The 16,127-nt window shown below is 47.7% G+C and overlaps 3 protein-coding genes across 3 annotated transcripts; 2 read left to right on the forward strand and 1 right to left on the reverse strand.

Annotated features, from left to right (window-relative positions):
* Positions 1-5,729, forward strand: LOC119340177. The gene is made up of 3 exons (XM_037612078.1): positions 1-393; positions 3,034-5,137; positions 5,224-5,729. Exons 1-3 carry the CDS (start codon positions 67-69, stop codon positions 5,472-5,474), a joined length of 2,682 nt encoding a protein of 893 aa, XP_037467975.1. The 5' UTR covers positions 1-66; the 3' UTR covers positions 5,475-5,729.
* A 2,350-nt stretch (positions 5,730-8,079) lies between these two features.
* Positions 8,080-11,580, forward strand: LOC119340662 (calcium/calmodulin-regulated receptor-like kinase 2). The gene is made up of 8 exons (XM_037612580.1): positions 8,080-8,303; positions 8,541-9,006; positions 9,219-9,372; positions 9,743-9,869; positions 10,056-10,141; positions 10,226-10,297; positions 10,723-10,926; positions 11,005-11,580. Exons 2-8 carry the CDS (start codon positions 8,654-8,656, stop codon positions 11,302-11,304), a joined length of 1,296 nt encoding a protein of 431 aa, XP_037468477.1. The 5' UTR covers positions 8,080-8,303; positions 8,541-8,653; the 3' UTR covers positions 11,305-11,580.
* A 119-nt stretch (positions 11,581-11,699) lies between these two features.
* LOC119340661 (phosphatidylinositol 4-kinase gamma 5-like) lies at positions 11,700-15,650 on the reverse strand. Its single transcript, XM_037612579.1, has 2 exons — positions 15,305-15,650; positions 11,700-14,227 (listed from the first exon to the last, which is right to left on the reverse strand). The coding sequence occupies exon 2, from the start codon at positions 14,122-14,124 to the stop codon at positions 12,097-12,099; it is 2,028 nt and encodes a 675-aa protein (XP_037468476.1). The 5' UTR covers positions 14,125-14,227; positions 15,305-15,650; the 3' UTR covers positions 11,700-12,096.
* Positions 15,651-16,127: the final 477 nt, after the last annotated feature.

Consider the following 16,127-nt stretch of genomic DNA (forward strand, 5'->3'; position numbering starts at 1 on the left):
CATCCGACTCGATCCGGACCCAACGCGGCGCCTCCCACTCGTACCGACCCACCGCCCTTCGCCCTCATGTCCTCCTCCGCCGGCGACGGCCTCGCGCCCCCATCGTCGGCGTCCAAGGGCAAGGCAAGGATGGACGACGACGCCGAGGCCGAGGCCGTGGCCTTGGCGCCCGAGGGCGTGCCCTGCGGCATCTGCTTCACGGACTCGTGCCGGGCGATCCGGGGCGAGCTCGACTGCTGCGCCCACCACTTCTGCTTCGTCTGCATCATGGCCTGGGCGCGCGTCGAGTCGCGCTGCCCCTTCTGCAAGGCGCGCTTCCACACGATCCGCCGCCCGCCCGTCCCCGGCCGCCTCCCCTCCGAGCGCATCGTCAACGTCGCCGAGCGCAACCAGGTAGCCAAATCCGAAGCATTTTTAACCCCATGATCCTCTTGTGTATCAGTTGCGCGATAAATATCCAGCCATCTTCGTCGCCGTCGATGCCTCGCTCCATGGATAAGTTAGACTGTCAAATATTTCATGACGTGTTTCTGTAATTGTACACTTCCTATGTTTCAGCTTCAGACACCACAATGGCAAAGTTCACAGTACTGAGATTTATGAAAAGATTCAGGCAACTAAGAATCAGGAAAACTTTTTTTAAGCCGCACGGGCAAAACCTTATAAAGGATTCATGTAACTGCTGCAAAGGTGAAGCCACTCGTCGATTCTTTGGCCTCTTTGTGTCATCTAGAGGGAACACTGAAAATAACCTATATATTTGGTGTGCGTCTCAAGCTGATTTTACACGTCGGGTTAGCATTGAATGCGACAGCGCGCAAAGGCAATAGGGTTGACTCTTGAGATGATCTTTCCTACTTCTAAAGGTTCGAGTTGGTGCTGAGTTCACTTCTCTACACATGTGGGATGTTTTGCCAAAAAGGGCAGAATTAAAATACTGGGTCAGCAGAGAGTCGAACTCGGCACCTTGTCTAGAGGGTTCTAGTGTCCTACCATCTAATCTGTATACTAGGGGTCTGCCAAAAGGATCGAACGACATTTATTAAATTAGCCCTCAACCATTTCCTCACGAGTCCTCCATCCGCCATCTTTTTTTGCAGTCGCCGTCCTCTAGCCACCTCTCCCTCCAATCATCGTCCTCCGTCATTTCAAAATTTGAACTATGATCCCGCTTCAAATTTTCTAATGCCTCTCCCATGGTCGCTTCAATTGCTCTAGCATGGCTCTGCTGCCGAGCCTTCCCCTGCCTTTTTCACATTTTTGTCTATGCTGAAAATTGAAAAGTAGGTGGTGTGTTTTTCTTTTTCTATTGAGAGGATTGTTGTATAGTGGAATAGGTAAGAGGACTAAGGCCCAGTTCTTTTCACCCGTGATTCTGCAGAATCAAGATTCTAGAAAATTTTGCGAGAATCTGCTTCCCCCAGAATCTGGCGTCGAGTTCTTTTCTGAGATTCCAGTTTGAGATTCTGGAAAGAGTTGTGTGCCGAAATGTCTGTAGTACCCCTCGACAGAAACTGTTTGATGAATTGTTAACACTTTGTTGTTTCGAACAATATCTTGTCAAATGTGAGCCAAAGCCAAGTTCCGGCAATAGTACCAATATGCAGTAGTATTGACAATATCAACAAAAAAAAAAATTCTAGCACAATCCATCCATCAAACAAAATAAAACAATCAATCCATCCATCCATGTGACAAATTGAACAATCAATCCATCCATTCATGTGACAAATTGAACAATCAATCTATCCATCCATCTAACAAATTGACACATCGATTCCTCTATCTATGCAACAGTTTTTTTTGCATCTATCCAGTTTATAGCTAAAAAAAAGAAGAATAGAGAGTTGGGAGAGAGAGGATGGATCACCGTGGAGGAGTGGAGGAGATGTTGATGTTCGGCTGCAGCTTTGGGACGGAGGCGCCGTCGGTAGCCGGTGCGGAGGGGCCCGACGGCGGCTTCCGGGTGTCCAGGTGGCGGCAGAGGGCAAAGGGGGAAAGGGCCCGTAGAGGAAGCTGGACTACGGCGGGAGTGCGGACCGGCGTCGCCGGCGGCTGCGTGGTCCGGGACGGCGAACTGGGGCGGGCGGCGGCGCTGGAATCTTAGAGGGCGGCCCTGCTCGAGGTCACGCGATGCGAACAGATCGGCATCGGTCGTGGGTGGCTCGGTGGCAGTTTTGCCGTAATAACCTGCTACAATAGGGGCACTCTATTAACTCCAAGCGTTTTCTTTGATGGGACTTGCCAGAATCCTGAGATTGTGGGAGAAACCAGGTATTTTGGGATTTTGGGATTGCACTAGGATTCTGAAGAATCCGGTTAGATTTTGAAAGTTCAATCGAGTTCTTTTCGCTTGGGATTTTCAGGACCAAGATTCTCCTTAATCTGCTCAAAAGAACTGGGCCTAAAACTGGAGTGAAACCCAACATATTTATAACGTTATACAGCCTGAATCAGGATGAAGCATAAGAAGTTTGAGTGGTATAAACTATCGAATTGTTTTTTAGGTTTGTGAGCACATATTTATTTACTTTGGATCTGGTGCAACACACATACACTTTGCTAGTTGTTATTTTTAGTCGGTTTTATTCTCTCTCCTCTCTCATTGGCACTGGCAGTTCCTATGTGTCAAGATGTAGAGTCAGTTGATGTCACGCCTTTGTAAATGCACTTACAAATGTTAGTTCTTGCACCGCAGTGCGAGCAATTTATTGGTAACTCTATTACTCCCTCATTTTAGGTTTACAAGGCCCGCATTTATTTTGACCATCAATTGGACCAATAATATATGAGTTGTGTATCATTATACTATCAGAAACTTCTTTCACATGCGAATTCAATGATAAAAAAATTATGGCATATAATTAACATTTGTTAGTCAGTCAAATAAATGGTTATAGTTGGCCTCAAAATGCGTGTGGGCCTTGTAACCCGAAAGGAGGTGGTAGTATTTAGTAAGTTGCAATGATTATATTCTGTTGTTAGGACCCTTTGAATTCTTAGCATAACTGATGTGCTGTGTTGGTTGAACAGGTATACCATCCTCGAGGCAATGTGAGTAGCGTGGTGAGCACTGATCCTTACGTGAACAGCGGCTGCAGCGTGTGTAACTGCTCCAGTGATGAGGACCTGCTGCTCCTCTGCGAGCTGTGTGATGCGGCTTCACACACGTACTGCGTGGGGCTAGGGACCACTGTGCCAGAGGGAGACTGGTTCTGCAAGGACTGTGAAACATCCAAGGAGGAGCACTCGAGGTGTCAGATCGAGGATGGTGGGTCTAGTGATCAGGGTGAAATTGAAATCACCATTGAAGTTCCAACTGCTGAGCCAGTTACAGAACCTTCCGCTTCTGATATTGTGGAGGAGGGTTCCTCTCTGAGTTCAGTGCGCCGCACAAATACGAGGAGCAGTGGGACTACCATTGAAGTTCCAACTGCTGAGCCGGTTACAGAACCTTCCGTTTCGGATATTGTGGATGAGGGTTACTCTTTGAGTTCACTGCGCCGCACAAATATGAGGAGCAGTGGGACTACCATTGAAGTTCCAACTGTTCAGCCAGTTACAGAACCTTCCGTTTCGGATATTGTGGATGGGAGGTACTCTTTGAGTTCACTGCGCCGCACAAATACGAGGAGCAGTGGGCCTATCCCAGTTCCGTCTATTTATGATAATGTGGATGAAGATTACGGGACAATTCCAGTGCATGGGACAAATGCACAAAGCAGTGGGTCTTTCCCAGTTCCTTCTGTTTATGACATTGTGGATGAGGATTACGAAATAAATCCAGTGCGTAGGACTAATACGCGGAGCACTAGACCTGATAGAAATGCCAATGGTTTGCCATCACAGGGTACTTCTTCTGATGGATCTTCTTCTCATGAATCTCCTCAAGGGCGAGGCACTGGTCGTGCAGTGTTGCATGCCCATGCTCGCTTTGGAACTGAGAGAGCTAGAACATTTCGTAATTCTCGCAATCTTAGTAACCGTATAATGCTGCTGCGTGAGAACTGGCCTGCTCTCCGTGCAGGTTCTGCAGGATTTGCCACACATTTACACAACAATAGTGGTAGTTCTTCTGTTAAAGAGCATCAGCAGTCTGTGGCACCTCCGCCTAAGGAGACCCGTCATGTCAATAAGGCATGGAAAATGTTGGAAATTGCAAAGTCTGCTGGTGGAAGGAAGAAATGTGACGGGCCTTCCTCCCTAGACTGCACTCCTCGATTCTCTATGGGAAACAGGTCAACTTCATTCAGCCCGATTGATACAATCTTAGGACAGAAGAAGCAGAGACTTTCTCCTACCGTGACACAGAGAGACACTATGAACTTTGAACGTGGTGCAAAAAATGATAATATACTGCCCCGGAAGGATGTTGTAGGGCACTGCGACTTGCCTGGGAATCGCCATGTATTAGTTCGTGAAAGGATGGGTTCATTCCAGAGCAGAATGACAAATCAGGAAAGTCCAAATGGTAAAGTTGCCCCGTCAAGCCATAGTCAACATGTTGATCAGAGACCAGAATCTTCGTGTGGCGGTAAAGTTGCCTCATCAAGCCACAGACAACATGTTGATCAAACATTGGAATCTGTGCGTGGCCCGCTTGGATCAGGGAAACCTAAAACGGATGCGCTGCATCCATCTGCAAACAGTCTATCATCCGGTCGTCCCACGGTGATCTCTCCGCTACAAATCGTGTTGAGCGCTGGGAGCCAATCTGGTGCAAAGGTAAACCCTGAGGAACCTTCAGGCGTTCGTGCTGCAGCATCCAATGAAATTGGTACCGTGGCACCAACAGTTGAAGTTAGAAAAAGTTCTGGACCAGACCGTGGTGAGTCCAAGAGAAAACATCGTTCTGGAACGCGTGATGATCAAGGATCCAAAAAACTGAGGGTAAACCCTGAGGAACCTTCAGCCGTTTGTGCCACAACATCCAATGAAATTGGTACCGTGGCAGCAACAGTTGAAGTTAGAAAAAGTTCTGGGCCAGACCGTGATGGATCCAAGAGAAAACATCGTTCTGGAACACGTGATGATCAAGGATCCAAGAAACCCAGGAAGAGCGGTAAACTTGCAAAAAGTGAAATATCATGCTTGGCCATGCTTGAGTTGAAGCTACTCAAGACAGACAAAACCTACGGTATGTATTTTTCCTTTCAGCCCTTTCAGCAACAGAACCTTGTTTTATTTACATGTCTGATCTGTTAAAACTTGCTTGTGATCCAGGTTCCGACAGATTCAAGGAGGTTGCTCGAGCAGCAACACACACCGTGTTGGCTTCCTACGGACTGGAGCATACTCCATCAGTAGCCCTGGCGCTCCCCAAACCGGTTTGCAAGCACAGCTGCAGAACCGGAGCTTCCAAACCGTCAGCGATAGCCAACACCTGCAAGGAATGCTTGCATGGTTTCGTGAAGCAAGCCATCAGTTCGGTGTTGGCCAGCAAGCAGATGGATCAAACTGCTGCCTCTCGCTAGGGTTTAGACAGTGTCTCAAATTGTCTTTTGCAGTTGTGTGAGGAAAAATTCTTTTGTTTTAGCTAGTGCATAGACAGATGTTGTATGTACATTTCTGTGGCGTTTTTTGGGGTTTCCTAGCTGTGTAGTGGTTGCTAGGCCTAGTCCATGACAAGGAACATAGTACTTGAATGTGTTTCAACCAAGAATAATAACAAAAGAAACATAGTACTTGAAACAATGGTTGCTGGTTTATATGAGGCAATGGTTGGTGCGCCTGGAGCACGGAACTGGTCTCACATGCCCGGATTTGTGAACGCTGGCTGTTAATGGCTTGCTGGACAAAAAGTCTCCCAAGGAGGGAAACCCAGCTGGGGGTTGTACCGTAATTGTTCGTCGCAAATTTTGCGTATTTAAGTGTCACTAGCTGCTATTGGTTGCTTGACCTCCTAAAGTCTTTCCCTGAGGAGAGGCATTACTGAAACTTTCCAAGATTATGATTGTTAGGTCCAATGCTTTACCCAAATGATTTATACAAGCTGGAATGCAACTTGCATTGTTTCTATTTGCACGAATGAAGGGAATGTGAGGTAAGCAGCTCTAGGTTGGTTTGGCAGAACATATTTAATGGATTTTTAAAAAGCTAAGTTGGCATTTGTCTATTCGTTAATCACGAAAGAAAATTTTCAACTATTTCTCTACGAGAACACACAAAATCCATTTAGGCTTGACCCGGATCAGACGCATTTGAATTTCTGCCTCTTGGTTCCACAATTCAGTTCCCAATATGAGTGTAATTTTTGTGTTAAGCTAGAGGCCCTTTACCCGCGGTCTTTTTATAACCATCCAAGCAAAGTTTTGTTTTCCACCTTGTAAAAGCGCATCGACAAAGTTCAGAAAAGGACGGCCAGGACTGTAACAACAGGCACGCAAGACACAACCGACGGCATCATCATCAGTTAAAAACAGAACGTCAACACCAAGACTTCGAAAGGACATTGAGAGTAATTTTCCTCGCAGACGAGGTCGGAAGAAGGATCTAAGCAGAGGCCGAAACGGCGCTGGCGGTCGCCACCACTGACCACCGGACAAGGCAGGCGTTACGCTCAAAGCAGAGAGATGAGATGAGATGAGACGAGACGAGGCGCGCTGCCGTCCGGAAGGTGGCAGTTGGAAGAATCGGACGACACTGGGCGAGGATTTCTCTCGCTAATCAGATCCGTCCATGCTAAATTCCTTTGACCGGTAGCCGCAGCGACCAGCGGATCCGAGCATTTTTGCCTTGCCATTGGTCTTCATTTCTCCCTCCCTAGCTGCCTGACCGGATCGACGAATGTGATACAGTGACAGTCTTGTGATGATGTTTCCTTTTTCAAACTATCTACGGGAGTGACGAATGTGATGCAGTGACAGCCTTGTGATTTCCCTTTTGTCCAAATTACCTACCGGAGTGACAAATGTGATACAGTGACAGTCCTGTGATTTCCGTCGTTATTTCCAAATTATGTCCCTCTCCAGACGTCTCTAACATTGACTTGTCACACATACACAAGTTACTATTATTTTTTAATTGGCAACACATTTAAAGAAAATTGTGATAAAGGCATTTCCATAGTATGACAGGCTTAAATTTGGCTGAGTCCTGGCTTTTCTTCTTCTTTTCTTTTGGCGGGAACGTTGAGCCCCATTAAGGAATATTTTGTGAAATTGAAGCCATACATATCATACATTTTTCTTAGAAAAGGAGGTTGGAGCCACATATATCACACATTTTAAGATTGACAAGCCATGCAAAATGTCCAAAATACAAATATGTTTGCCTTCAAGATAAAATATACAAATATGTTATCGGTTAAGCAAGCATATTTAACGCATATGCATTGCTTTAGAGAAGCTTATTTGCTTTTTTTGTAAAAGCCTCATTGGAGTTACGGATGATAGTTTTGTTCTTCATCCATCGAGTAACCATTAAATCAATATTATGTGGGATATACTTCTCATTGTTATATTGTTAGGTTATTCCGACATAATATTGATTCTAGATTCTCAGTGTGCGCAGGAAGTGCCACAAGTGTATTGAGGAATTGTTGCCTCTAGATTCTAACCCTATTATTTTGAAATAAAACTTCCCTTTTCCTTGAAAAAGAGAAGTGCCACAGGTGTATGCCGACGGAGCTGTTACGTCAGTTATTTTTCCCTAACCGAAGTAAAAAAAAAAACCTGGTTAACGTTTAAGCGCATTCAGTGTACACACCGGAGCCTACAAAGATACGCATCTAAGCGTCTGCACAAGTCGCCGACAGGCGGGCCCCACCGAAAGTTCCTGTATTATATTCACGCCGAGACGGTGTCTCCTACGGGATCCATTCGCACATGACCGGCGGCTCCCATCAAACCACCAACTGCTCTGCCTCCATCTTCATCAGAAACAAAAAGAAGAGAAAAATATATTCAGGAAAAGATCAAAGAGGAAGCGAGCGAGAGAGAGATAGAGACGGATATTACTAATAAATTACTATAATTAATTTCGTCCCCAAACAAAAAAATGCACAGTACGCAGACATTAATTACTCTCAGTCTTGTCCTGTGATGAAGCGCTTGGACTGCGTCCACCTCCAAAACACGCAGCCGCCTTTTCCACGCGCCCACCGGCTCTGAATTCCTCCTCTCTCCTCCGCCTCCCCTCTCCCTCTCCCGAACCCGCGCGGCGAAAGCAACAGCCGGAGCACGGGCAGGAAGGAAGGAGGAGACCTCTCTCTCTCTCTCTCTCGCGTCGTCGTCTCCGCCGATCCTCCCCGTGCCTCGAAGCGCGCGGGGGCAGGCCGGAAGCTTCGCGCGCAAGGCGCTGAGGTATGATGCACGCCTCCCGCCCGGCTTTTTGGACAGATCGCTTTTATTTCGGGCGGCCCGATCACCGAATTCCGACGCGGGGTTGCCTTCATGGCGCGCCGCGCCGCGGAATTCTGGCGCGGGAGTGCTTGTTCTGACGCGTCTTGACGCGTCCGTACGCCGCGCCGCGAGGATTTCGGGTTCGAGTCTTCGAGATTGCTTGTTGACGCGTGCTGCTGTGCTGCTGCTCCGTGGCAGGAGGAGGAGCGGGAGGAGCCTGGAGAGTGCGCGCCGACGCGGTCGCCGCTCTGCGCCTGCGCCGGGTTCGTCTCGCACCGGCATGGTCTTGGACCCCGCGCGAAGGCACGGGAATGGCGGATAGGGCGAAGGTCGTGGCCATCGTGGTCGCCGCCGGCGTGGGCGCGGCGGTGCTCGCGGCGGCGTGCGTGTTCCTGGCCATCTGGATGTACCGGCGGCGGGCCAGCGTCGTGGCGCGGACGCGGACGCGGTCGCTCGAGTCCTCCACGGCCACGCTGCGGGCCAACGGCTCCACCGCGAGCCTCGACTCCAGCGTCTCCATCTCCGTTGTCTCCGAGGGCGTCGCCGACTGGGGCCACAACCCGCTGCCGCCGGGGAAGCGCGTCGCCTTCTGGGGCTGGCGGGGCGCCACCAACGGCAGGGACCAGCCCCTGTCCGTCTCCGGGATCCCCAAGTACCACTACAAGTATGTATGGCAACTACTCCTCCATTGCAATCCTCGTGCCGTTTTCGTTTCATTGCTGTGATTCCAGTTACAGAAGCTATCAGCCCATATGAAACTCATACCATGATGCATACCGTGAATGCTGGTGTTGGTGTGAGTAGCCAAAAAATAAAAAACAGAGTAACATTTTCTGATTGCTCCATGTGAGTGACTGCTGTTGGTTGGTTGCTCAGGGATCTGCAGAAGGCTACCAACAACTTCACCACGATTCTGGGGCAAGGGTCGTTTGGTCCTGTGTACAAGGCTGTAATGGCTACCGGTGAAGTCGTGGCTGTAAAGGTTCTCGCGAGCGATTCTACGCAAGGGGAAAGAGAGTTCCAGACAGAGGTAAGGTGACTTTTCTGGTCAGTCCCGGCGATCACTTGATTTGGAGATCCATAGATCATGTATCATAGCCAGCTGGGTTTTGCTCCAACTGTCTGCAACCCAAAACTGAGGCAAGCTAACAAAAATTTGGCTTCCAGTTGATTTGGCACCAAGAATTGGCATATCTTAATTTTGGTTGTGCAAAGTTATTGGCCGTCTCTTTTTGGTAGTAGATAGTCAGCATGTAATTATGTTCTTGAGTGATGACACATGGTGCGGGTAAAGGCAGTGCAACTTGCAATATCTTTAGTCCATGTTGAGTAGTAGTTGGTAGTGAAGCATTTGACTCTGATAAACTGAGCTATAATCATGATCACGCCTTCATTTGCAGGTAATTTTGCTTAGCCGGCTGCATCATAGAAATCTTGTCAATTTGGTTGGATATTGCGTGGAAAAAGGCCAACACATTCTGATGTACGAGTACATGAGCAACGGGAATTTGGCGACCCTTTTGTATGGTAAGGGAGACAATTCCTCTACTTTTCGGTGATGAAACATGAAAAGGAACAAAACCATCTGTGTAGTAATTCTGCACTTGGCATGTAGCATGGCATGCATTGGGAAGGGGAATAAACTAAAATGTTGCAGTGAATCAAGAAATCTCTCTCTCTCTCTCTAATTATTTTCATACCACGTCCTGTTAGGTGATAATAAACGGAGTTTGAGCTGGCAAGAGAGGCTACAAATAGCTCACGATGTCTCTCATGGGATTGAGTACCTGCATGAAGGGGTACAGTTGATGGCTATTAAACACGTACCTCCATTGTTAATGACCTGATCTTGCAATTGATCAAAGCTACGACTATGTGTGCAGGCTGTCCCGCCTGTTATTCACCGAGACCTAAAGTCTGCTAATATACTCTTGGACGAATCAATGAGGGCCAAGGTTAGGCAATTTATGATGGAGTATTTATGCTGATCATTGCAAATGCCTTTTGTTCTTTATGTGTACTTTTAGGTGTTATTATGCTGCCACCTTAGCTAAACCAGTACTACTGTGTCATGATGAGTCTGCAGTTCAGTGATCAACTGAACCTGCTAATGCTGATGGTTTAGCTAACCAGTATTGTCTCTATCACGAGTTCATTAGTAATAAACTAACCTGCTCCTGTTGGATGCAAGTTGTTTAGCTGAACCAATACTGTCTCACCACGATGTGTCTGCAGTTCAGTGATCAACTGAACCTGCTAAAGATATTTCTGATGGAAGACGCATGCAACTAAAATAATGGTATCAGTTCCATGGCAGAAAATTGTTTGCTTGAAAATAACTATGCTAATGTGCTCTGTTTGTTTTACTTGGTGCATGCAGGTTGCAGACTTTGGTCTATCAAAGGAGGAAGTATTTGATGGAAGTAAGTCAGGTCTCAAGGGCACCTATGGGTATATGGACCCTGATTACATGTCCACCAACAAGTTCACAAAGAAGAGCGATGTTTACAGTTTCGGCATAATACTTTTTGAACTCATAACAGCCATAAATCCACAACAAGGCTTAATGGAGTACATTGACCTAGTAAGTGATTTCAGGCATTCTTACAGTATTTTCTGACAAGATTTCAGTCAGTGAGCATTACGCACCTCTCCTTTTTAGGCAGCGATTGGAGGGGAAGGAAAGGTGGACTGGGATGAGATACTCGACAAGAACCTCCTTGGTGGGAGCATTCCGGAAGAGGCAAGGGTCCTTGCCGATGTCGCCTACCGGTGCATCAACAGGAGCCCAAGGAAGCGGCCATGGATATCAGAGGTCACCCAGGCCATTTCAAGGCTAAGGCAGCGGCAGATGACTTTGCCGAGGAGCGAGACCAGGACCGTGCTAAGGAGGATAGAGTACCAGCACGTGGAGCTCAGCGATCTCGCCGGCATGAAAGAACTCACGCCGGTAGGAGCCTGAAGTCCCTCCTTGCTATTTGATGAAATCATCAGTTAGTTTTGGCCTTTGAAGGTGTCTAACTTGGGTTGGAATAGATGTAAATAATCCAGAAGGTAGAGTTTGGCAGGATGACCGTCTCTCAATTGATAGACTGGCAAATTGGTAATATGAACACTCTAGTAACAAATGCTAGAAAGTGTAAATCGATGAAGGGGACATTAAACTGCATGCTGACCTTATGTTCATAATGTTGCTGCATGAACTAGACAATAAATATCACAGCAGCATAACCTAGCAGAGACAGAAGAGTTTAACTGCATCAATAATAGAGTGCAAGGTACACACCACTGAAACATCTGTGACAACAGGTACAGTATATATAAATGACATGAGAACAATGACAACTGACAGCACAATAAAAACCTTTCAAGTTGAAATATAACATTACTCTGAAATCTGGACAATGTTTAATTACCACACCAGAAACTTTTTCTTGCATGTCTATTTTATTTGAACGGCACCTTTGAATGCATATCATGCATGGAGGAATTGGGTGGCCAAGAACTGGGCAGACATCACATCCCAACCTCCTCCAGGCAACTAGCTAGAAAAGAAAAAAGAAAAAAAAAAGAAGGAAAACTATGTACAGGAAAGGCCATCATCTGAACATGGACCTCTGAAGCAGGCATATTCAACGCTCGAACCCTATTGTAAAGGATGGCTTTATTCGACGACCGACCGCATACCTTGACACCTACAGGAAGCCACAGCAAACAGCAGCAGCCAAACTGACTTCTCTACTCCTGCACTAACTCAAAACTGACAAGAAGTACCCATCCTCAGCCTCCCCCTCTGCCCGGTGGCGCCAAGCTTGTGCGCGCGGAATGCGCCAGGGAGCAGCTCCTGGAACTTCTCAAGGAACAGGCCCCATGTATCCACACCCATGTCGGCCAGCTTCACAAAGCTTGCGCTTGTTGGGAGCTGCTCATTCGCGGTCCTCCAGTTGCCAACTTGGCTGTTTTCAGAGGTTTTCACAGAATCCGCACCCTTCGGAATAGCAGGCACCTGACGCTGGCTTTTGTCCATGAGACTGACACTGCTCAGTGAGGTTGATAGCTTGGAAATATTAGGAAGCCACTTATTGACAGGCTTGGGGCAAGCTAACTTTTCTGCATTGCTTTCTTCCTCCTCCTGAATGTCATCTTCCTCTTCTTCAATGGCCTCTTCCAATTTAGACAGCGGGTTTCTGGAGCTTCCCCCCTTAAATTCAAAATGGTAGGCTGGTGGTGTTTTTGGCATTTCATGATCTTCACAGTCAAGTTCAAATTGGGTCACATCTTCATCTGCAGAATCATGTTCTGTGGAACATTCTTCTCGTTCAGTTGCTAGCCTCCTTGCCTCCATGCAGACAACCTCTAGCTGACTTGGCTGATCATCCATCCCGTTAAATTCCCTGCTCATCATCTCACCAATCTCCGCAAGGCAAAGACCAAATAATGTGCCTTCTTTCAGAAATATGGTTGAGAGGACTAGCACTCGGAGGCATGCTTCCCGGATCATAGGCAGCTCCATGCGAAGCATCTCAGCATCTTTCACTGGATCAAGTTTCCCTATGTACTCAAGCTCATCCTCAGAGAATGGGATTGACGCCTGCGGCCAGTGAATCCATTCAAAATAAGGATCCTCTAAACACTCTGGCAGGCAGAGACCATGGTCAATAGGAATCAGCTCAGTCTGATTGCCGAATTGATCGGCTCCTGTCACCTTTCTTACCAGAAGATTTCCAGCATGTCTATCAGTGTTGAAGATTCGGATGTCAAGAATACCAATCCTGTGAATAGCAGCTACAGGGAAGCTTGAAGTGCCAAGGTCACTAGCATCAAAATCATGAGGAGCGAACTGCTGAAATGAGGCAATCTTGCTGACAGTTCGCGGATCACCCACAGAAGCCTTCTTGTTGGTAGAGCCGACGCCTTCATTCACATTAAATACAGGATGTGAAATCTTAACAAGAACTGTCGGGGGGACATTAGCAAAGTTATCATAGTCCAGAAGGTATGCAGCAACCTCTCTAAAACCGGTCTCACCAACTCGAACTGATCTTTTGAGGCCTGGCTGCCCAAGGGCTCTCCCAGTAAAACCTTTTGGATTGTTGGGTGCAAACGGCTCCTCATCATTTGGCTTCACAATGGCAGCATTCTCACCTTTACTGTTCTTGAAATAGTAGGCACCACCAAGCCCACTATTGACAAGTTTTGGATCCACACCGTTTCTTATGGCCCTAGCAACATCCTTAACAAGCTGCTTTGCCTGAATGCAGCGGGTTGGACACACTAAAACTTCAATTGGACCACCCCTATCCCTTTGCTGCTGGAGATCCTTGCTTGTAGGAGACAGGCATGGGCTGGAGGAACTCCGATGCATGAAGGTCTTGGTCAGGAGCAGTGGTGAATCATTTCGGATGCTGCTGAGATCATTCTTGAGGACATGATCACCGAGCGTCAGAGAACTCTCCTCAGTAGGAACATTGAGGGCCACCTGCAGCTTTCTTTTGACTGTGTGTACACTGTCACCACGATCCAGTTGAACAGGCAGTACAAAACCAGTGTCAGTCTGGACAAAAACACGTTTCCATCCAACAGCCCTCCCCTCGCTTCTAGTTTTGCTAGGATAATCACCGATCAGAGAGCTGCTCAAGGCTGAAACTGCCATCTGGGTCTGGACAGGGTTCTTCAAGTTGCGAGACATGGCAGACAACAAAGGAATTGCTCTCTTGCGCCTTTCAAATTCTGCAGATGACGCGGTGCTAGAGTGCGAGAAAGGTGTCACGGTAGCAATCATCAGGCAACGGACGCCATCTTCCACGTTAGATAGAAAGCAACAGAAAGCTTGAGTGGGAAGCTGTTACGAAACCCGATGAGCCCAACCTTTGGATAATAAGATCCTGCAAAAACAGAAAGAGCAATCAGAGGTTATTATCTTTTTCTCAAGTTGGAAACAACTGCAACAAGTATCAAATTCAAAACGAGAAATATTAGTTCTTCATTCAACTTCCAAACTACCGATTCTTGCTCTGTAATGTATATAAAATGGAAGATAGGTAATTCTCATGGTAAACTCAACTACCCAGTTAATGAATATAAACCAAAACACATCGCATGATTTGAGTTAGCATTTCCATATTTTACAGACAGTTGGTATACATAAGGAGTGGGCTACCACTTCCCATCTTTGACTACTAGCTTTTTTTTAAGCCTCGTACAGAAGATATGATATGTTCGTTGAACATAGATGCATTTTTATTTCAGTTTCATTCAGAGATTCGTGCTGTCCCCCGTTCACTCCCCCATCAATAGCATTTGTCCTTTTCTTACCCAAAATCTCTGTAGACTGATCACTGATGAGACAGGGAAATCTCTTAAACTTTCCATGTGGCAAACAGACCCAAAGCCCCACGATTCAGTCCGGAATCCGGGCCAGCAGCTTAATCACCTCTTGATTCGACAATCGTGCGATTTGCTTCCCCATGTATCTAACGGCTATTACATTTCATCTCGACGGAGTCAGTAAAAATTCAGATGCAGTTGTCAAAGCCTCAAAGGCCTTTTTTTTAATGACAGAAATCTTGGAGCTTTCAAGCTGAATCCGCACTAGGGAAGCTGCGCGAGTACAAGCTTCGCTCAGGCACGGTAGATCAGATGCTGCGGGAGCGAGCTACACAATCGTCAGGCAATCTAGCGGTTGATGACATGAGCTACGCGTAAGGAAAGGCATTAATGCGCCCGGCCCAGCTGAAAGCCTGGAGAATCCTAAAAAAGGAATAATTATTGCTCCAGAAGCTACCAGAACGAAGCCACGCTCCATTCCTTGGCGACGAAGCACCGTTTTTTTTTTCCTACCAAAAACGCCGGCCCTTCTGCTCTCTCCACTGAGAAAGAGGGACATCGGAGCAGCGAAGGCCATGGATTCTACCGGCGGAACGAGCACCAACACGAAGGGGGGAATGAGGCTTTGTCCGTACCTGAACCAATGCGGACACCCAGAAATGGCGGCCCGCCGCCGGCGGGGCCGCAGATCTGGCAGGTGCGGCGCAGCCGCCTCTTTCGTCCGGCGTCCGGCGAGGGACCGGCACCTCCCACTCCCCGGCACGGCACTCCTCCGCCTCCGCCTCCCGGGTCTCGAGTTCTTGCCCCCCTTCTTCCCTCGCTCTCTCGTGCCTGAGTGAGCGAGCGAGAGTGCGCGAGAGCTTGCGAGGGGCTGTGGGGGGTTGCGAGAGGGAGAGGGACAGGGGAGATGTGTAATGGAGGGGGTTAATTTAAAGCCCTGAGCAAACCATGGTTAGGTTAGGTGATGGCGAGAGAGGTGCGAGGGGCGCGTGAGCTGCGATTGGCCGGGGCAACGTGTGTGCGTGCGAGGGTCTTCTTGCTCCGGCCACCCTCGACTTTGATCTAATTGGATGGCACGGCCTTGTGCGGTTTTTTGCGGGCCTATGCGCAAATTCTCGGCGAACCATGCAGGGGAGCCGCATGTAATTCGTCGACAAGAAAGAGATTATAATGTCGAAGATGACACGAGTGGTACATTGTAAAAAAATGGTATGATCCAATAAGAAGTCGAAGATGGTACGTTCTAGATGGGCAAGAATGACCTAAAGATCATCAACTGGAGCGACAACCAGAACATTACCATGACCACAACATGAGTGCGGCCGTCGGTCGTTGGTGAAACTTACATGCACGAGCATAGCACATGCGTTGGAGGAACGTGACTGTGGAAACGCTGCACACCCAAACAATCTTGCACTACTGAATCAGACACCGAACCGTCGACCGGAAATAGGAGAG

This window comes from Triticum dicoccoides, chromosome 7B (assembly GCF_002162155.2).
Source record: "Triticum dicoccoides isolate Atlit2015 ecotype Zavitan chromosome 7B, WEW_v2.0, whole genome shotgun sequence".
Classification (NCBI taxonomy): domain Eukaryota; kingdom Viridiplantae; phylum Streptophyta; class Magnoliopsida; order Poales; family Poaceae; genus Triticum; species Triticum dicoccoides.